Raw genomic sequence first — 22,696 nt, forward strand, 5'->3', positions numbered from 1 at the left:
AGTGGAATCTGTTGAGGCCGTGGGAGGGAGGGGCTAAGACTGACAGGTAGGTGGACCAAGGTGAAGTAACAGGATCAGCGGCTGAACCGATGATTTAATGAGTCCATTTGAGTTAATGACGCAACTTAAGTAGTGAACAGAAACAAGATGATTAACTAGACAAATAAGCTGGGACAAATGAACTAACAAGGGTAACCATGGGAACAAAGGATTGGCGGGAAACTGAACAAAGGAATTAATCAAAATACAAACTGAAAGTCCAAAATTCAAAAGAGCTGAAAAGTGATTTGGAGTGGTTCCCTGTGTCTCCTGTGGTTGGCCGATTCTCTTTATAGAAGCAGTTAGAAGCAGATACTGATGTGAAAAAAGTCCCAGATAACTTGACACTGAGGAGAATACACACAGTGGAGTGGTGTCAGAGGAGTCGTCGAGGGGCTGAAGTGAAGCAGCAGAGGTGGAGTTGACAGACTGGCTGAGTTTGGAAGAGGAGGCGAGAGAGGGAGACTGGACGGGTTATCTCAGCAAACACAGGAGATTTCATGCTGGACGTGACCAGCGGGGTCACAGGAGACTTGTGCTGGATGGGAACAGGAAATTATCCTCTTCCAAATCAATTGTTCCCAGAGGCCAGGCACAACACATCCACAGAGGCGGGTTGTGGGCGGAGCATCCCTCAATGCCTGAACTTCACAAGCAACCCCACAGAGACGGACAATGTAGCCGGTTCACGCATCTGGTAAGACATTACGTGATGTTAGGCTCAGTCATCTTTATTGGCGCTGGCTTGTACAATCGCAGCTCGCTCAAGTTCTCCGTCTACGGTGGGCTCTGGCGTTATGTCAATGCAGCGGGGTGATGGCTGGCTAGGCTCTGGATGCGGAATGGGGCTGGAAATGTCCTCCTCAGCAGATGGTAAACAATGCTCCATTACATTCCAACACCCGCTCCACTAATGCAGGGAAATATTCCTTTGGACCGTCCACTGGAAGGTGTGCCATGGTCCGAACTGCAAATCAGGCACGCCAGATCGATAAAGCCCTGGGTATGGTTCTCCAGTAAGTGTCAACTGGTCAGAGATATAATGTTCATTCAGTCTTCTGAGCATAGTCACATGTTACTATCATTTTTTTCTGAAAATGTAAGGGGCTCTTTATTACAATTAATGTTCTTCATAGACATAAAATCCAAGTTTGAAGTCCAACAACAAATACAAAACGACAACATTGGAAATGAATGTAATAGAGCCTAAAGCTGATAATGAAAGCGGTGAGGCTGATCACACAGGGTGAAGCTCAAACCATAAATAAGTCTAGCTGTAGAAAATTAGAAGGAATTTTTGGCTGTTGCTACCAGAATGGTGGGTCCATTAAAACTCATTCAGTCATCTGTCTCTTTTTATCAGTTTATTTGACATGTAGGAGTAGTTGTTGGTTTCTAATAAACCCATAAACAAAAATAGAAACAATTCATGTAATACAAACACATTAGCATGTATTAAATCATACATCTGAAAGCAGCATTAACAAAATATCTAGGATCAAAGAAAACTAAACATAACTAGAATTCAATGTATTAAAAATACAATTCACTCGGATGTGCGCCATTCCTTACGTTGGCTTGCACGAGTGCCAACTACTGGGGGAACCTTTGCAATGGACTGAATTGGAATGTCCTAAGCCCTTAATCACTTGGAATCCACTATGGAGTTGATTTATTCATTTATTTTTCCTTACAAAGTTGTTTAAAGCCCTATTCGCACAGGATTAGTATTATCTGGGGACCTCTGGTGATTTGTAATAATTGCAGAGAATGTCTGTGATCTTAATCCCGTGCGAATCGACCATGTCTGTAATTAGTAAAGTAAAAATTCCCCCGTAAATTACCTACCATATTTTGCAGAAAACCGAGGTCCTGTGATAATATTAGTCCCATGCGAATCGGCATCTCTGTGATTTGGCCGGGATTAGGCGGATCGTATATAATTTTTGCAAGGTTTTTGTGTCCTTTGGGCATTTTTATCTTTATCTTTCACGAAGAATGGCGCTAGGCTGCATATAATGCGCAGTTATGAATTATCATGCAGCCGCGCGGATTATACTTTCACTTTAGAATGAGCACCAATTTGGGAGTAAATTGCTTGAACGGTGTGTTAAATATTATTCTTAATGAACCCAATTTGCCTACTTATACTACGCCCTAAAAGTACCAGGCCAGAAACCTGACTGATCTAGAGAAGATCTGTGTGGAGGAGTGGGCCAAAATCCCTCCTGCAGTGTGTGCAAACCTGGTGAAAAACTACAGGAAACGTTTGACCTCTGTAATTGCAAACAAAGGCTACTGTACCAAATATTAACATTGATTTTCTCAGGTGTTCAAATACTTATTTGCAGCTGTATCATAGAAATAAATAGTTAAAAAATCATACATTGTGATTTCTGGATTTTTTAGATTATGTCTCACAGTGGACATGCACCTACGATGACAATTTCAGAGCCCTCCATGATTTCTAAGTGGGAGAACTTGCAAAATAGCAGGGTGTTCAAATACTTATTTTCCTCACTGTACATGTACAGTCATAATTTTAATATTTAAACCACTTCTATTATTGATTGCTATCAGGATGTGAAGAGTTTCAACCAGACTAACAAAAAAAGTGTTAATCAAGTCAAGTCACCTTTATTTATTACAGATTGTTTCAAAGCAGCATTACAGTGACAACAGGAAAATAATGCAACAAAATTTGTTTTGGTTGTACAGCCACTCTGGAGACCAGTGATGTCATTGTCCAGCTCAGTTCAATTCTCATACAATGGTGTCAATGCGGCGGATCAGTAATATAGTTGAATATTTATTCACCAAAACTCCATCAGGTGACAGAATGGAGGAAAAAACCTTTGGAGAAACCAGGCTCAGCCGGGGGGCCAGTTCTGGCCAATGAACAAACAGTGCATGATTATGATTCAGGCAGCATTACAGGTCAGAAGTCAGATGAGATCGGAATAGTTGTCCAGTTCCATCTGATTGAAGATCGGAATCATCACACCGGAGACAAGCTTGTTGAGGATCAGTGCCACTGGATGACGTGTCGATGAGGCCTTCACAGGGCAGATTCTGGTTGACGAAATCTCTGCAGACACTTCAGGGAAGCGTTGTGGTCGTGTCTAGGCGCAGGTCCACCATCTGATCTGGATACGGCCTGGACCCGGCTGCAGTAAACCTCGGGATAAACAGAGACTAAAATTAGCGTAGATGCCATTCTTTTTATGATGTAAACAAGAACATCAGGTGTTATAGGAAGTGTTTCCGGCTGACCTTGTTAATGCAGCCTAAAACAATCATTTAACTGATTTGAATAATATAAATTAAAAATGTTCTATGTGTATGCCATAGTAAAGAGATGTGTTTTTTGTCTAGATTTAAACTGACAGTGTGTGTCTGCTTCCCGATCAATGCTAGGAAGACTGTTCTAGGGTTTAGGTGCTAAATAGGAAAAGGATCGACCGTCTGCAGTTGATTTTGATATTCTAGGTATTATCAACTGGCCAGAATTAGATGGAGTATAATGCATTAAGAGCTCGCTCAAGTACTGGGGAGCCAAAACATTTAGAATATTCAGCAACCCAAGCTTTATCATTTGTTCATCTGTATTTTATCGTTTTTTTATTTGTTGAACAATTAAATTGGGAGTTTTTTTGCATTTACTAATTCAGGGAACAGACACAGCCTCTATGTGATGATGTCTCTATGTGTTGGGATTTATCTGATTTCTGTGACGAGACAGCTAGCAGACGGTCAGTTTGTCTGCTTCCTGACCTGGGTCCCAGTTAGTCAAGGTTCAGCTCTAAGACTATGTGCCATATTACTAGAGAGAGGAGTGGCACCACCCCAGGAGGGATGAATACCATCTCTTTTTAACAGGTCAGGTCTGCCCCAAAAACTTTTCCAATTGTCTATGAACCCTGTTATTCTACGGACACCACATAGACAGCCAGCCATTGAGTGAAGACAGTCTGCTAAGTATCTCATCAATCCGGCGAATGGGAAGGGGGCCAGAGAAAATTTTAAATTTTAGTGGCATACTGGCAAAGGCCAACATCAATACGTAAATAATCTTAGAGAACGTCTCGGTTACATATGTAACCCTCGTTCCCTGAAGAAGGGAACGGAGACGTACGTCGGAACTGACCGACGAATTGGGGATCTGATTTCAGAGACCAGTCTACTTTGAGAGTTAAAAACGAGCCAATGAAGATTGGCATGTGATTCACGCATTCCACGCTCCTCCCCGCGGCGTGGGTATAAATAAGGAATTAGAATGCCAAATCATTGTTTTCTGCTGAGGAGCCGCAGCACCTGGCGACGGGACGTACGTCTCCGTTTCCTTCTTCAGGGAATGAGGATTACATACATAACCGAGACGTTCCCTTTCAGTTGGTCACGTCAGAACTGGCCGACGAATTGGGGATCCTACCAAAACGGCAGGATGCTGGCCCTTCCAGCGTGGAATACACATAAGGACAAAGCTAGGGTTGGGTCTGCCTCCTCCGAAGGCAGCGCTTGCAGGTTCACCACCTGGTCCCGAAAGGGAGTGGTAGGAATCTTGGGCACGTATCTAGGCCGGGGTCTCAGGACAACGTGAGAGTTGTCTGGCCCGAATTCTAGGCACGATTCGTTGACCGAAAGTGCATGCAGGTCCCCTACCCTCTTGATAGAGGCAAAAGCGGTCAGGAGCACTGTCTTCATTGACAGGATTTTAAGCTCTATGGACTGCAAAGGCTCAAAGGGAGGGCTCTGAAGTGCTCTGAGCACTAGAGCCAAGTCCCAAGAGGGTAACGAGTAGGGGTGCTCCGATTGATCGGCAACCGATCTCGATCAGTCGATAATCGCTTTGGGATGATTGATCGGCGGTCTCCAAAAAGGCCGATCTCATGAACCGATCGCATGCTGACGACACATAAAACCCGCACCTGCCGTGAGAGGTAGGGCATGATATGCAGCGACACCGTCTCATTCTCTTTCCAGCGCGGGTAAAACAATTATAATGCTGAAGGTGAGGTACAATTCATATTTCTATATTAAATAACTTACGCAGTCATTTGAAAACTTTCTGTGGGATGTAAGTTCACAAACAGCGCGAGTGAATCACCGCGTGCGCGCGCTCTCTCTCTCCCTTTCAAAATGCTCAAATGGCTTCACATCAGCGCATCGCATGTGCACTAAAATCGAGCTGCTCAGTTGACACAGGATTTGCCACTTTGCACAATCGAGGCAGTGTCGCATCGTCACTAAAGTTTACCATTTGCATTTATTTTTAAGTCTTGCCAGTGTTCAAACCGCTCAGCACTCGCGCGCTCTCCAGACCGTGCGCGCGCACACACACACACACACACACACAGGCCATCTGATCTCACAAAAAGCTTGCGAGACAAATTGCGCTGAAATGGTCAGATACACACAAATGTATGTACTAAATTACCGTCTTGACGAGTATCCACGTAAACCCCGTCGTGACTCGCAAGTGAACATTTGTGCAACTGTAACTGTATCTGTGTTCGCTCTTAAAGTGACAGCTGTCGAATAAACTGCTGCTGTCTCTGAGTTTCTCTTTGTCTTGTGTTGTTTGATGAACCTTTATGACACTCACTGCTCTTGAATGACTAACTTTTGCAACCTTAAGTGTAAGGATTAATCTGATTTAATTTATTCAGGGAAGACCAATATTAATTTACATTTGATTTCTTGTTAAATGTATTTAGTATTTCTTACCTCAATACTAATGTTAGACCTACCTGAAAAATTGTTTTTAAAAACAAAATGCACTGCATGATAAAATATTTAGGTGAGATAATTATATACATTTATTATAAACATTTATTTGGGAAAGATGGCCTACAGTAGCCTTAACCCTTTAACTGTCACCGTCCCACAGGTGGGACGCCTGGTGCTCTTTTTTTGATCGCCTTTTTTTCATATCATATATTTAAGTAATTATCACAAATTAGGTATCATTTGAAAGCTTACAAACTCAAAATTCATCCTGTGAAAACCATTTTGAAATCGGACATTGTGTTGCCATGGAAACGTTACTCTAAATTATTCTAGTGGGCTCCTCCCCTAGTGGGCGCTGTCATGTTTCATATTACAACAATTATTTTAACTACTTTATATTCAAAATCTTTTCCAATCTTAACAAAACGCATATTGTCGGAAAGGTCTGAGTCTCAAGGGTCCATATTTGGTGACTGTTTTGTGATGGAAGTAATATTTGGACAGAAATTTACAGGAAAATGCATCAAAACAACAATAAATGGAATTTGAATGACACCCGGTGGCTATTTTTGGTACAGCACCCTAAACAATCTCATGGGGACTTCAATTTTTGTGATATCAACTTCAAATTTGGAACACAAATTGGTTAGACATATGGCTTTGATTTTATAGTAATTTTAGAGTAAATGCTTTTTTGTAAAATATATATTTTATATGAAATAAAAAATATTTAGTACAGTATTTTTCATTTACAGTAAATTTAAACTTCCATAACTATTTCATACTTTCATATTTTGAATTGCTTTCACTTCAGCAATAATCTGCAGAACGTCGTCTTTAAAACGAGACCAAACTTTGGTCTATATTCCAAAGCATTCTTGAATTACAGCCCTTTAAGTTTGGATAGTGCATTTTCATGTGTATTCTCAAAAAGGGGGGTGACAGTTAAGAGGTTAAGTTATCTCATTTTCTAAAATAAACACTTGGTGGTTCTTCAAGATCTCGACTCAGTTAATTTAAAGTTCGTTTCATGTCTACAAATGGTGCAAACTCTGCAAGATTATAGATAAAAGATTGCCATTCCCCTGCCATTCTGTGATCGGTAATCGGCAGATCATGATCTTGGTGATCGGTAATCGGTGATCGGCCCCAAAAATGCTGATCGGAGCATCTCTAGTAACGAGTTTGGACGAGGAGGATTTAGCCTCCTTGCACCTCTGAGGAACCTGATGATTAGGTCGTGCTTCCCTAAGGACTTACCTTTGACTGCGTCGTGATACGCCACTATTGCTGCGACATACACTTTGAGGGTGGAGGGAGACAGCCTTCGCTCCAGCCCATCTTGCAGGAAAGAAAGCACAACATTAACCAAACACCTTTGGGGGTCTTCCCGGTGGGAAGAGCACCATTCAACGAACAGGTTCCACTTCAAAGCGTAGAGGCGCCTCGTAGAGGGGGCTCTAGCAGAAGAGATGGTGTCTACCACTGTCTGTGGTAGCCCACCTAGAACCAGACATGGAGTTTCCAGAGGTCTGGACGCGGATGCCATAGAGTGCCCCGTCCCTGAGAAAGAAGGTCCTTCCTCAGGGGAATCGGCCAAGGAGGGGCTGTCGCGAGGAGAGTTAGTTCTGAGAACCAGGTGCGGTTGGGCCTGCTCCTCGTCCTCCCTGACTTTGCACAGGGTCTGTGCAAGGCGGCTCACTGGGGAAAACGCATATTTGCGTAGGTCCCGGGGCCAGCTGTGCGCCAGTGCATCCGTGCCGAGGGTGCCCCGGTCAGAGAATAGTACAACTGGCAATGGGTCGAGTCCAGAGAGGCAAACAGGTCTACCTGTGCGGCTCCGACCGCTTGAGGATGGCGGTCAGCTGGACCGCCTGGGGATGGAGTCGCCACTCCCCTGAAGGTGTCGGCTGCCGTGAGAGCTCGTCGGCTGTCCGGTTAAGCGCACCTGGGATGTGAATGGAGTCAGAAGCAGCTGAGGTCGCTTCGTGCCAAAGGAGGAGGTGGCGGGCGAGTTGGAACATGCGACGGGATCGTAGACCACCCTGACGGTTGATGTACGCAACGGCCACAGTGCTGTCCGTACGGACCAGTACATGCCTGCCACGTAGCGGCCCCTCAAACAATGTACCGCAAACAACTCGAGGCAATTGATATGCCAATGCAATTGAGGTCCCGTCCACAGACCCGCAACTGCATGCCCGTTGTATGTGGCCCCCCAGCCCGTGGACGAGGCATCCATGAAGACCACAGCATGCCTGGACACCTGTTCTAAGGGCACTCCGGCCCGTAGAAACAAAGGGTCCAACCACGGGCTGAAAGTTTAGCGGCAGTAAGGAGTCACTGGGACCCTGTACTTGCCGCTCTGCCACGCCCACCTCGGGACTCGGCCGTGAAGCCAGTGCTGAAGCGGTCTCATATGAAGCAATTCGAGCGGCGTTACCGCGGCTGCAGATGCCATATGCCCCAGGAGCCTCTGAAAAATTTTCAGTGGCCGTAACCCACCAACTTTCTTGGGTACAATGAAGTAGGGGCTGTAGAACCCCGTCTTCATATCGGCTGGAGGAACCGGCTCGAATGCGTCCTTCACCAGTATGACATTGATCTCTGACCGCAAGACTTGAGCATCGCTGCTTCGCACGGAGGTGAAGAGGATGCCCTTGTACTTGGGCGGCCAGTACGCAAACTGAATCATGTAGCCGAGTCTGATGGTACGGATGAGCCAGCAAGACGGTCTGGGGAGCTGTAGCCAAGTCCCCAGAGACCGCACAAGCTGGACCAACAGCACCACAGACGTACCCAGGGTGGGGCAGCGAGGTAGAATAGACAGACCCGACTCGGGAGGCCCAGAGTGTTGTCTGAGTATTCCAGGGTGGGGGCTGAGTGTGGGTGAGAAGGCCTGGGGGCGTCCTCGAGCCACACACTGCTGCCCCCTGGTGAAGAGAGGGGAGGAAAGGAGGCGTCGCGCACCGCTAACCTGGCCCACTTGGCGCCCAGGGAAATAGGAAACTGCTCTTTTATTGAAAATGTGGGACTCCGGAGAGCCAGCGGCAGAATGTTGTAACCAGTCAGGGCCCCTAGTCCTCCTCCGGGGGGGTGGGGGAGGGGTGCGGACACCATCTCCCTCAGAGCAGCTCCTGATCTCCCTGGGCTGCCCGTCTCAGGGCCGCTTGCTTGGGGTTTAGCAGCACCCTGAGCGGATTGGGCGCCTCCCTTATAGGGGTGGGGGAAATTTTGATTCTTAGATGCATCGCGATGTGGACGATTCTGAATCGATTCACAAATTTAAAAAAATCGATTTTCTAAATGTTGATAGCGTAATGTTGACGGAACGCAAAAAGCGCAACTCTGAAGCGCGCGCCCGGTGGACTGCCTGTGGCGTCAGCGTGCACATAACAGAGACTCATGATAACGACATCAGACCAGCACCCTCTGCATTAAAAGCTAGCGTATATATGGAAGCACATTGGCTTCTATAAGTCGAAGGGGAAAATAACCTGGACAAGAGCCACACTATATGCAAGTTGTGTCAAACTAAACTAAAATATTTTCGAAACACGCGAAACCATATCACACGTTTGGCTGAACCGGTAACGTTAGACGCTGCCAACCAGAGGACCACAAACTCAATCACAAATTTGATGGTCAAGGATTTGCGTCTGTATTCTCTGCAGATATTAATTTAGTGTTCAGATGTTCGTTGCATAAAATATTTTTTTATTGTGGTATAACAAAAAATTGTCTGTGCTAGACTTTATTTGTGTATAAGAGCAGCTGTATCAAAGTTATTCAGAATATGCTGAAGTCCACAAGCATTACTTTTGTATGAGAGCTGCTGGTACAGATTTCTATATTTTTTGTATAAAAGCTGTGATTTTGGTACAGCAACATTTTTATTTTATTTTTATGTCTGAAGGATTATATTATTCATTGCACATAACAGGAGGGTATCGCTCATTACTTTATGTTAGTGATTTAGAATATGCTGAAGTCAGTATTAATTTACAAGTATGCTGCTACACATGTATCCTGTTGGTTCTTCGAATGTTGGGACATATTCTGGCAAATGTAACCTTTCTATAACACTTCTATTTGTTTTATTAATACAAAATATTGGAAGTAACTTCATTATGGGTCATTACAAATACTTTGCTTTAAAATTACCAATAGAGAAAAAAGAAAATCTGTATATAGAAAAAGATGCATCGATAATCGTTTTATAATCGCATTGCAGCCCTCTGAATCGTAATCGAATCGAATCGTGATGTGCCTAGAGATTCCCACCCCTACTCCCTTACGTCCAGCACCATGCTTCCCGGATGGAGGCTGCTGCTTGGGTTTCGCAGGGGCGGAGGCGGACAGGGGGACGCCCTCGGTGACAAGCTGGCGGAGGCGTTGCAGCCAACGACTGTGTGGAGGCAGCAGCAGGTCATCGAGGCAGGATATTCTTGATCGCCTCCGTCTGCTTCTGGGCCACGAGAACTGCTGGGCGAAGCTCTCGATGGCGTCGCCGAAGAGGCCGGCCTGACAGACAGGAGCGTTGAGGAACCGCACCTTGTCGGTATCACGCATGTCTGCCAGGTTCAGCCACAGGTGGCGTTCCTGGACCACAAGTGTGGACATTGCCCGACCCAGGGAGCGTGCGGTGACTTTCTTCGCCCTGAGAGCGAGGTCCATCGCTGCACGCAGTTCCTGAATAACGCCTGGGTCGGAACTACCCTCGTGCATTTCCTTAAGCGCTTTGGCCTGGTGGACCTACAGGAGCGCCATGGCATGCAGAGATGATGCGGCTTCTCCACAGGCAGTGTAAGCCTTGCCCGTTAGTGCGGACGTGAACTTACATGCCCGGGAGGGGAGACGCGGAGCACCCCGCCAGTCCACAGTGGTTTTGGGACACAGTTGCATCACCACAGACCGCTCGACTGGGGGGGGATTTCCACGTACCCCTTAGCCGCACCACCATCGAGGGTAATAAGGACGGAGGAGTCAGTCGATCGGTTTCTGGCGCTGTAGGGCGCCGTCCACAACTTCGTGATCTCCTGATGCACTTCTGGGATGAAAGGTACTGGGGCGGGGCGCTGAGAACCAGCACGGGCCGTCCCAAGAAACCAATCATCCAACCGCGACAGTTCGGGACACGGTGGAGTGTTCCACTCGAGCCCGACACTCGCGACGGCCAGGGAAAGCATAGCCATAAGCTCTGGGTTAGGCTCGGGCAACGCTACCACACCCAAAGGGGGCAACGCAGCAGAGCCTTCCTCCCCGGAGCCCAAAAGCTTGTCCTCCGATGCAGCAATCGGCATGTCCTCAGCCGGAGCCCCAAAAGTAACAACTGGCTCCCCATGGGAAGGACCAGCGTGCTCTTCTGAAAACTCCACCGGCGAAGCGGAGGGGGGAGGGGCCCGAGGAGCCGTTTGACCCGTCGGGGAAGCCCTCACAGTAACCCTCAGGTCTCCACCAAGAACATCAGTCAAAGTAGCAGCCCTCTGCTTTGCAGCGGGAGGACCACTAGATCGGGGGATGCGCAATGGGACTCCACCTGCCCTGAGGTATTGGAGCCTAGACCATAGCACTGCGATGGTCATGTTCCCGCAGTGGGAAAATGAGTCATTCACGGACGCTGCCTCAGCGTGCTTAACGCCCAAACACGTGAGACAACGATCATGACCGTCAACCGGGGACAGAAATCGACTGCATCCAGTGTGAGCACTCAGAAGGGAACGCTCAGCCAACCGACACTCTCTCTCTCTGAAGCGACCACCCGCTGAAGCGCGCCATCATACCCGCACTGGAAGCTGCAGTAGACCTTCTCACGAGACTCGTCGTAGAAACACTCTCCGTAGAAACAGGAAGAAACATTCACTGTTCGGCTCCGAAGTAGAAAGCAATGATTCGGCATTCCACTTCCTTATTTATACCCGCGCCGCGGGGCGGAGCATGGAATGCGTGAATCGCATGCCAATCTTCATTGGCTCGTTTTTAACTTATGAAAAGCTCCTTTTCCCAGCTTATTAAGGTCAAATACACAAAAAAAATTGTCTCAATGTCCATCTTGGTGAGTATTAACGCAAACAGTTTGCATCGGGTCTTAAAGGGCCAGCAGTTATTTATTATTCAAACTACAAAAAGACAAACGATCACTTACTGCTCTTGATTAAGATCTTAAAGTATCTTTAATGGATTAATCTGTATTTAATTTTTTACAATGAAGATCCAATGTTATTTTAAATTTGATTACTTTTTTTTAATTCAGTTTCATAACTGAATACTGTTAGACCTACCTGAAAAAAATAAAGCAGTCTATTTCATTTGTATGTTTATTCTATTGTATTTATTTGTGCTATTGTTTGTAATTTGTTTGTTTGTTCTTATTTTATTACTGTTTACACGTCTTTTTAAATTCAATTTGAAATCAAGCTTCCTTGTGCTGTAGCTATTCCAACACAATTAGTTTAATTGTGAGATAATTGTAATGGTAATTGATCCACGTTTATATATGAGAAAAAACTTAAAAGCTTAATCATATAAAGTGATCTCTTCAGAAGAAATTTAACTGCCTAGACTTTCAATAGATGGACAAAAAAAGAAATTACATTAAAAATATCTATTTGAGAGTATATGCTATGCAGCGGTTTACCCCCGTGGTATCGAATATTGATATTGTTTTAGGTATCGTATCGAAGTTAGAAATTCCAGTATCGTGACAACACTAGCGCGGACAAATACGGATGCCGTGCGTTGTTCACACAACTTCATGAATGAACTCAGTGACATTATTCTGAAGTTTTCTCTTCTCCAAATCACTAAACTCTGTCAACACAACTCGCTGCACAGTCTCTGCTCCTTATCTTCACCCAGACGGCGAGAAGAACGTGACGACAGCGCAGGAAAACCCGGCATTGTGATGTTCATCGCAGGGCTGATTTATATGCAGTATGTCCATAAAAATGTATTTTAAATTTGATGCGAGTAGATTAAAACAGCCAGTAACATGCATAATGAATGAAAGGGAAAGTTACTTTGAAAAGTAATGCATTACAATATTGAGTTACTCTCTTAAAAAGTAACTAATTGCATTACTTTTGCATTACTTTTTCTTACCTGGGCTGGGCTTGTTTTTTATTTAAAAAAAAGGTTATATTTTTGTGCAGATGTTAAGAAAAATGTAAATAAGCCTCAGGCTGAGGTAAAAATGCAAATTCACCCATGAACAGTTGAGGGCGCAGCTCTGCTGTGCTGTCATTCTGGATAATGGAAGAATAGGATGCAGGAGAAAAACTTTTACCAATAAAAACAAAAAATCTAGTAATTTTTGTTCATGGTTTAACTGAATCATCAAAGGTCAGCAGCAAGACATTGGTCAATAAAGGTAGATTGAATGTATAAAAATATTTGTTTTATTTAACGTTTAGTTTAGTTAGATCTTTCTCGAGAGCTGTCAGTCACATAAATGTGAAAAACTAACTCATATTTGTTGTAAGTTTGAAAAGTAATGCGTTACTTTACTAGTTACTTGAAAAAGTAATCTGTTGATGCGTTACCCCCAACACTTAGTGAGTAATCCGAATAATAAAAATTGCAGGTAAACTGAATGAAGAGTTCTGCTTGTGTCATGTAAACATCTTACTGCGATTAGGACCTTACTCGGATTATTAGAAATAATCCCCTGTTATTGACTATGTTTACATGTGCACCAATAATGTGAAGATGACATGACTCACCATGTTTGTCGACTGATCCAACTGATCCACAGTTGCCTACCTCAGTGGTTTTCAAACCTGTCCTGGAGGACCCCCAGCACTGCACATTTTGTATGGCTGCGTCCCAATTCGCCTACTTATACTACGTCCTAAAAGTATGTACTCTTTTTGTGAAGAAAAAGTACATACTTTTGAGTGTGTAGCAGAAGAGTATGCAAGCTTTGGGACATACTACTTCATCATCTTTAACGGACTCTGTTACGTGCGTCCCGTCACCGTTTAAACTGCCCTGTCAATCATCATCACAGTTCAAATCCCCCACTTTCAATTTAATTTCCTACCGTATCGGAGAGAAATGTAGTCGCTCGTTGATCTGCCTTTCGTGGGTCTTTAATGCAGAGACTCCTCTCAAGTGTTAGCAAAGTTAATGGCCAAACGCATCATTACAAAAGTTCTCAATGCTGCTGAAGGAGAAATATAATGTGGATAATATTGAATAAATATCTTTTCGTCCGGTTAAATACTGATAATTGCTCACTCAAACCACTTTATCTAATTCTCTCCACTTAACCGTCAGACTCGCGTAACCGTCATGTTTGTAGTTTTTAAACACTTTTTATCCGCGTTTGTAGTTCTAATCGAATCCTCGTCCATCTCGCAATGGGTTGTGGGCAATATCAGCCGTTAGAGTGCGCATCGATCTGCACTTCGGATTCTGACCGGAAATAGTAAACCATCCGGGAATCTTTGGAATACTTTTTTCAACATACTAAGATTTGGGACATACTAATTCTTTTTTCGAATACTATTTAGTACGGATAGTATGCGAATTGGGATGCAGCATATGTCTCCCTCATCTAACACACCTGATTCAACTCATGAGCTCATTATTAGAGACTGCAAGACCTGAAGTGGTTGTGTCAAATATGGGAGACATACAAAATGCGCAGTGCTGGGGGTCCTCCAGGACAGGTTTGAAAACCACTGGCCTACCTTACCTTTAATCTAACCTTTATGATATGATCTATGGCATCCTCTGCAATCATGTTATGGTGGATTTTCCAATATGCCAGAAAAAGTATAGAGGAGTGGCTGACACCATACCTGCAGTGAATGAACACCTTATCTGTGGATATATAAAAACAAAGACAGTAAAAAAAAAAGAAAGCAACCAACATTGAGGTCAAAAAGTTTGTCACAGCAGAACATTTCATAAAAGATCTTACGCTGCAGCGTTCAGGATGTGGGTAATATAATATCCATATCCTTCAGAGTGGCTCGGTTCCTTGCGGTCTCTCTGAATAGGAACACAACAGCCTAGATTAGTCTTTTAACTAAAGAAATATAATTGTTTTTGATTCCGGTTCATACTCCTGTATTACATTAGACTTACATTTTAGACTTATTTCCTACGAAGACATCGGTTCAGACCTCAGCGACAGGCCACAATGGCCCTTCAACTGGAAAAAGTAAACGAAAGATTAGCCACTTTAAGATCATGCTTGGAAGGCTGTGCTGAGACCCCAACAAGCTTTTGGAGGAATGCACTAATTTTGTTCATCTTCCTCACTTTGTTTCTTTCTGCTGGGTCGGTAAGATCTTCAGACAGCAGTGTGTGGCTCTACAGCTTTGAGACGGCATTGTTGATATCAACCTCCAGTTGCACATCTATTTCTACTGAAGGGCAGTAACTGGGTGGGATGTTCTTGATGTTAACCTCCAGACCTTCTGAGGACACAGCTTTCGGCTCAAGAACTGGGAAGCTTTATTGCTGAGGAACTACCAGATTCGTTTGAAAAGCTTTTGGAAGAATGCACACAATTTGCTCTTCTTCTTCACTTTGGTATTTTCTGAAAAAGAAGGAAAACAAACAATATGTTATTAGAAACATCTCCAACCACAAATTCAACATGAATACTTTGTAAGAGTCTGATTTGTAAGACATTTCTTTTTGCTTCTAACTGTAATGTTGCATCTCAAAAGCTTTGTTGACAGTCACCTATTGGGCTGTTCTCCTCAGGGGTTTCAGGAGAAGCATCCATGCCACCCGGATCGATCCCACTGCTGCTCCCTGCCACTTCTGATGAAGGGTCGGTCAGATCTTCAGACTCCAGTGACTCAAACTCTGAGCTGACATCATTGTCCTTAGACTCCAGCTGCACATCACTGTTGACCTCCAGACACACCTCTCTCATGTTGTCTGTTTTCTTCTTTCCAATACTGTCAGATCAAACAGAATATGAAAATGCCAGATGTACAGTTGTCAAACTGTATGTACAGTTCATGCTAAGTACAGACTATTTGTGTGAAATGTGTATTTGCAGTTACCATTTTATGCTGGTGTATCTCTGAAGAGGGGCGAGGATGTCATCAGCATTCTTCTCCTCACTCTCTTTATACAGACTGTGATCTTGAATATATCGCTCCACGGGGTCGGGCAGCAGGTAGCGTACACTATGTCCTTTGCTTATGGCAGAGCGCACATGTGTGGACGAGATGTCATTGGTCACCCATTCTTGAACCACATGAATGTTTTTACGGTGTCTGGACAGCACATCAGACTGACTGATACATTTCTCAGCGTCACTGCCAGTTCTTGAGATGCACACCACACCGTACCGCCCCACTATCTCTTCAATGTCCTCGGGCGTCCATAGGTTGGGGACACCAAATGACTCCAGGAGATCAACACCACACAACAGCTTCAGTTGAGGGGTGTCTAAAATATATGTATATAACAAAATACACATCATATTAATGATTTTGACTGCTTTAATCACAGATCTTTTTATAGAAGTCATGATTTATTTGAAATACTATCCAAAGCCTCATGGACAAGCAAACACTACATGTTAATTATGGTTATACCGTTGTACTGCAAGTAAATATTATTAAAACATAAAGACAGTATGAAGAATGAACTAGAATGCCGCAACAAAAATAAATTGTATTTTAGCTTATATTTTTAAAAGTTACATTACAGTTTAGTGTTAATTTCGTCAGACGAGACGAGACTAAATATGTTCGTCAACGATTTTTTCCCCCATGACTAAGACGAGACGATGACGAGACACCAATGTCAAAAAAGCTGACTAAGGCCCCGATCACACACAACGCGATTTTGCAGCGAGAGGCGCCTCTTTTAAATAGATTTCTGTTGGCAGAGAGCGTTATGCGCGCTGCTCATGCGCCCCGGGCACCTTGTGTTTTAGAAGGAGCGCTCTGAGCGCATGAAGTTGAAAAAAACGCTCTGAGCGGAAAAGCATTTTTTTTCTATTGTCCAATCGAATGAATGGAGAGGCGGGCTTTCCGCTGTGGCGACCGTTACCTTGATTAGACTGACAGCACAGCTGATTCGGGGATTTCCTAGCAGCGTAAAAAAAAAACAGCGGCACACTGCTCTTTTCTCAATTAAAAAACGTCAACCAATAAAGGCAGTGCAGTGCACCTCGCGTTTTCAAACCTGAAAAACGCGTTCTGTGTGATCTAAGATCTTCTGTGATCTTCTGTGTGATCTAAGATCTTCTGTGTGATTCTAAGACTAAATTAACATGCATTATTGTTGACGAAAAAAGACGAGACTAAAATGTTTTGCATAGAATAAAAACTAAGGTAAAATCTCTCTTCATTTTTGTCTACAATCGTCTCCACTTTTTCATCATGAGGTATTCAGCTGTTACGCCTTCAAAATATTCCGAATGAGTTTGTGCTGTTGCTCAAGTACAGTCTCATACTCCTGTGGCTGCAACACGAAACTAGGGCTGGGCACAGAACTGCGATACTTTTATGGTATCGAACGAAAAACTCCAATACTATGAGTATCGAAAAAAAATTATTTCTCTTTCGGTGCCAAATTTCAGTTCCAAAAGCCAAGCGGCTGTGTCTGTGTGAGCCTGTAGCATACTTGCATGTAAGGACCTAAAGCACCGGCGATTGGCTGTCCAACACCACGTGGCGGGGAGGATTTCTGAAGATACTCGCAGTCACACAACACAAGTGTAGTTGTTTTTTCTCATGTGTTCTACTGCGTTGTTTTACAATGCCAAAGAGGTCTAAAGTGTGGCTACACTTTATAAAAGTGGAGTCAGCAAAGTGCAACAAATGCGGTATAAGAGTATTGCAACCAAAGGCGCAAAAGGAAAACTTTCTGTGTATTTCTTACCTCAATACTAATGTTAGACCTATTTGTCTTTAAAAAAAAAAAACACTGCATGATCAAATATTTAGGTGAGATAATTATATACATTTATATGACAAGAGTCACCTAAGGGGGGATTCCCCCATTGTCAGAAATAAAATTCAGGCCCTGAATGAATGTCTGTAAAATTCCCTATAAATAATTCTACATGATAAAAAGAAGGCTTCAAATAGATCGGTATCGATGATCGTATCGGCAGATACTGCTTCGGCTCCAAAAATCCTGATCGGAGCACCCTTACAAAAAGCACAACCAGTTTTATTAATAATGTTACCCTGAGTGAGAAGTGTTACTAGAATTTGTTTTAATTAAGGTGAAAAATAAAAGTTGTGTGTTTAATGTATTTTTGTTGATGTTGAAATTTTTAAAACATATGGTATCGAAAAAAGTATCGTTTGGAACCAGTATCGAAAGATTTTGAACAATACCCAGCCCTACACAAAACTACATGGAGCAAGAACACAACACCCATAGACAGTAGCGAACACGAGCGACGACATAATAATAATAATAATAATAAATTTTATTTGTACTGCACTTTACATTTGGAACAAATCTTAAAGTGCTACAGTTAAGATCATTTAAGAAGGATAAAATACTAATAGATTGAATGGTTAAAAGTCATAAGTTCTCCTAAAAAGAAATGTTTTTAGTCCTTTTTTAAAAGTCTCAGTAGTTTGAGGTGCCCTCAGATGGTCGGGGAGGGCACTCCAAATCCGAGGAGCGGCAGAACAGAAAGCCCGATCACCCATAGTGCTGAGCTTTGTCTTGGGGAGAAGGAGGCGGTTTGAGTTTGTTGATCGAGTTGTAGTTGAAGGTGTGAGTAGTTCTTTCAGATAGGGGGGGGGCATTTAGGTGAATGACATGCTAGGTAGAAAGAAGAGGCTCGATATTTGGTCGTCTTTTGCGAAAGGCGAATTTACGAGTATGTCCCTCTTTGGCTAATGTACTTTCAAGATGGAGGGGCAACATGGCGACCCGCATTCGAACCCCTTATCCGTATGTATTTTCAATGGCATATTATGAGCTTACGAGAATACTTTATTACATGAAAGAAGTAAATATACATTAATGAGCACATATATTTTTGAAAGAACTAAGTGTTTTTAGCTAAGAATAAACTAAAAAAAGTTACACAGTGTAGCTTTAAGCGACGTCTAAAGGCTAACCACCCACACATTCACAGGGTTGCCAACCCTCACGCATTTGGCGTGAGACACTTTCAGGCTCTGTCTCTCACTCTCACTCTGCCCAAGTAAATCTCACGCCAAATTCAAACCATAAATATCGTTTTGGCGCACTTAATGTGGCATAACAGTTAAAGCCAGAGCCGAGTTGCGACATGCTTTCATCTTGCGGTGGTCGCGGTCACGTGGTTCATGGAGCGCTCAATACTTCTAGCGCTGTCAATGCATTTGAATGGCTAAAGCGGATAGACAACAGCTCCACTATACAGGTGATTGCAGCAATTTTTGGTAAACAGTACAGCACAGTGTGCATTGATTATTACGTCAACCACATGTACAGTATCATTTTATTATGGGTGATGGAGATGCAACATTGACTGTTAACATTAATGTTTTTCTTGTATTTAGCCCTCAGGTTTTCAAGTGTCCAGACACCTTAACTATTTTTAAATTAAATGGCCTATATTTTAGTTCTTTTGGTACTAAATACTATTTGTGCAATAATTATGGTCCATTAATGACCACTTAAAAAAAAAAATCTAATATTTTTTATTATTTATATTACAATTAGTGTAGTAATTAAGGTTAAAAAAGAGAATTCCAATGCGAAGAGGCAAATTGGAGTCATTTTGTGGCTGAAAAAACCCCCGATATATCTGAATGACTAAATATGACTAAAACTAACAAGGACATTTGGCACAAGACTAAGATTAAATTAAAATAATAGGTGACAAGAATAACACTATTACAGTTCCAAAGTTTGGGGTTACTAAGATTTTTTTTTATTATTATTATTAAAATGATTTTTTATTCAACAAGGATACACTTAATCAATCAAAAGTGGCAGTAAAGACATTCATGATGTTACAAAATATTTCCATTCAAAATAAAATGCAATTATTTTGATTTCTATTCATCAAATTTTAAGATTTGCCATCACAGAAAAAAACAAACAAAAAAACATTTTTAAATATATATTTTTAAAACGACCCCAAACTTTTAAACAGTAATGTATATTTCATACAACAGTTAGTATTTTTACCATTTTTATATTTTATTTTATTTTATATTTTTAAATGTATAGGCCTACTATGTTATAAATGATATTGTTTTGGAGTTAATCAACTAATCACAAATATAACTCTTATAATTTCTCTACTGTCCTGAGGGCATATCAGCCGTTCATTTTATTCCCGGTTGCTCCAGGTGTTGTGACAGAGTGATATTCTAAGATAAAAACCAGTTTAAGTGCACTGAGAAGTAGGAACATTCATTCTATGGAGGATTGCTGTGGATTGTTTCCATACCTGCTTTTGTGTTTATAGATAAACGGATCCGGCAGATGATTCTCCTCTTCTCCTCTCCTCCACACCTCACTGTGTTCCCATCATTATTGTTAGATATCGTTATATTATTGTTGCAGCTGGAAATGAGTTTTGCATGATGGTGCCTAATAAAGAGAAGAATGATCTGATTTAAGGTCAATTTTGCATAAACGCTTTGATCGTTTTCACATAGTAGCACATCAAATATGACATCCAACCACACAAGACGACATTATCAGATGTGACATGGAACTCATGCAAAGGTAAAAAGCCCTACAATAGATGCGCTTATAATAAATGTGTCAGATTTAATTTTTACGGCTATCAAAATGAAACGTTCACTAAAAGCACATGATTTTAAGATGTCCCCACCGAGCTACTTTGGCTGTCTCCAGCCACACCGGCTGCTGAATCTCCCAGTCATCCACAGTGATCCACTCAGAGTTCTCTGTGGCCAGTCTAGCCATCTCTACCCGATCACAGCCGGCAATCAGACCTTTCTTTTTATACCCATCTCCAACTGGCGAGATTATTCCTTTCACCACCGTGTAAGCTCCTATGTCAACAAAGAAATACACAAATATGAAGTTATAGATGTTACATATGTAGTATGTTTATCTCAAAAAAATATTAAATATAACGTTATAGAGAATTTTTTTACCAGTGTCTTCAAGGTAATCTCGAGCCAGCTCGAACATCCGCAGGTGCATGTTAGTGATGGGGTTGAAGGATCCACACGCCAACAGCACCACTTTGTTCTTCTTTTGGCCGGTCATGGTCATTCCTATTTAGCGGAGTAACACAAGTAATACAGGAATATGAAGAAGTTTTGTTAAGAGCAATGTGTCGCTGCATGAGCTGGTCACGGTCAGTGAAGCTGATAATATTCTGAAGAACTCAAGATTCCAAAACTCTATCGCTTCACGCGCTGTGACGTCACGCGTGGAATGTTTTTGTTTAAAATGTGGCGCCATAGGTAGAATGGGTGACACTTTCCTCAAAACCTGTTTAGGTTTAAGGAGTTCGTGTTCAGAACTAATTTGCAGGTGTTGATATTAGTAAATAGCCTAATTTTAACGCTCTCTTGGTGTACCTTTTTGTTATTTGCGTTCCTTAGACGCTAATCGCTATAATCCACGCGCTACAAACCGCTCACTTTTGAATATGGAAGGGAAAAAAAAAGTTATGAAAGCATAATCTGATTTGGATGCAGTTGCTGGACAGTGGTTTCGTGCAAAGTCCTGATACACCAGGGGGTATTCCATAACTTACCGTCACATATACCTTGAACTCTCGGTTGATGAACCCAAACCTCCAAAAACGAGCCCGGGAGTATGTTCAGACAACTCGGAGTATGTTCCCGGTTAACACACAACTTTCTCAACTGAGCAACGAATCGACGAGTCACCATGGATGGAAACAGACGAAAAAGCGCGCCATTCTACTTCCTCTTCTTCTTTTGTTTAATGGCGATTTACATACCGTAACCTACTTAGTGCACATCGCCACCTATTTGGTGGTTATGCAATCAATCAATATCTTCATTTTCATTTAACTGAGAATAAGGATTATATTGTTTGTTCGATGCTAATTAATGGAATGTAGATCATGTGTGAGATGACAATAAAATAAATAATACATATATTTGAATTGAATTAACATTTAAACATTACCAATTCTTTAGAATTAATATATAGTATTGTATATTATATGACTGAAACGAATTTGGTTATATTATTAACTATATTAATTATATAAAACACGTCTGAATACCTCTTAAGCATTAAATAAATGATGTATTACAAAATGATTCCCTTTGTTAGAGAAGAAATACGTGGGTTCTTTTTAAACATGTGGCAGGTTGTTGGATTCCAAAGAGATGATGCATTTAAAAGTAAAATGCCCAGCAGACAAGCGATATGCATATTTATTTCACACAAATATTATTTCATATGAATCAGACTTAATAGTTTCTTGTCTCAAAGATCTTCTTATTCCACATTCATCTAGCAGATTTTTAAGCTCTTCTGATTTTCTTCTGTATGTCCCTCGATCCTGTTTAAAAACGAAGGGTCAGATTTACTAACAGCTTGTGCCAGCGCAAACCCTCTTTTGGCGTTAAAAAACTACTGTCAGGATTTACTAAAGACACGCAGTGAAAAAGGGCTGTCACTAACGATTATTTTGACGATTAATCGAGTAATCTGAGAATTTTTTTGGTAGTAAAAATAGACCTATGCAAAAATAGCCTTTAAAATGTCCTAAAATACATAGGCTATATAAAAACAATGAGGCAACTGTTACGGAAAGCAATTTGAAGACGCACGTAACCTTAACGCATGTAAATAATTAAAGCACTCAATAGCACTATCTTTGAGAATTACAATTATATTTACAAAGAGCCTTCGAGTCATCTCCCGCCGCAGGTGTAATTCACATTTTGAGAGTTGGTCACTCTCCCACTCTTTACAGTGCAATTTATATTGAGGCCACTTTAGCATTTCGATTGCTTTAATA

At 42.3% G+C, this 22,696-nt stretch overlaps 1 protein-coding gene across 1 annotated transcript; it reads right to left on the bottom strand.

The window, feature by feature from the left end:
- Positions 1-15,090: 15,090 nt before the first annotated feature.
- Positions 15,091-20,955, bottom strand: LOC307143145 (nicotinamide/nicotinic acid mononucleotide adenylyltransferase 1-like; the record flags this gene model as incomplete). Its single annotated transcript, XM_079844449.1, has 7 exons — positions 15,091-15,194; positions 15,287-15,319; positions 15,469-15,689; positions 15,798-16,188; positions 20,162-20,304; positions 20,552-20,735; positions 20,841-20,955. 7 exons carry the CDS (start codon positions 20,953-20,955, stop codon positions 15,091-15,093), a joined length of 1,191 nt encoding a protein of 396 aa, XP_079700575.1.
- Between the last annotated feature and the right edge of the window lie 1,741 nt (positions 20,956-22,696).

Source organism: Gobio gobio, assembly GCF_949357685.1.
Source record: "Gobio gobio genome assembly, chromosome: 19".
NCBI classification, from domain to species: Eukaryota; Metazoa; Chordata; class Actinopteri; order Cypriniformes; family Gobionidae; genus Gobio; species Gobio gobio.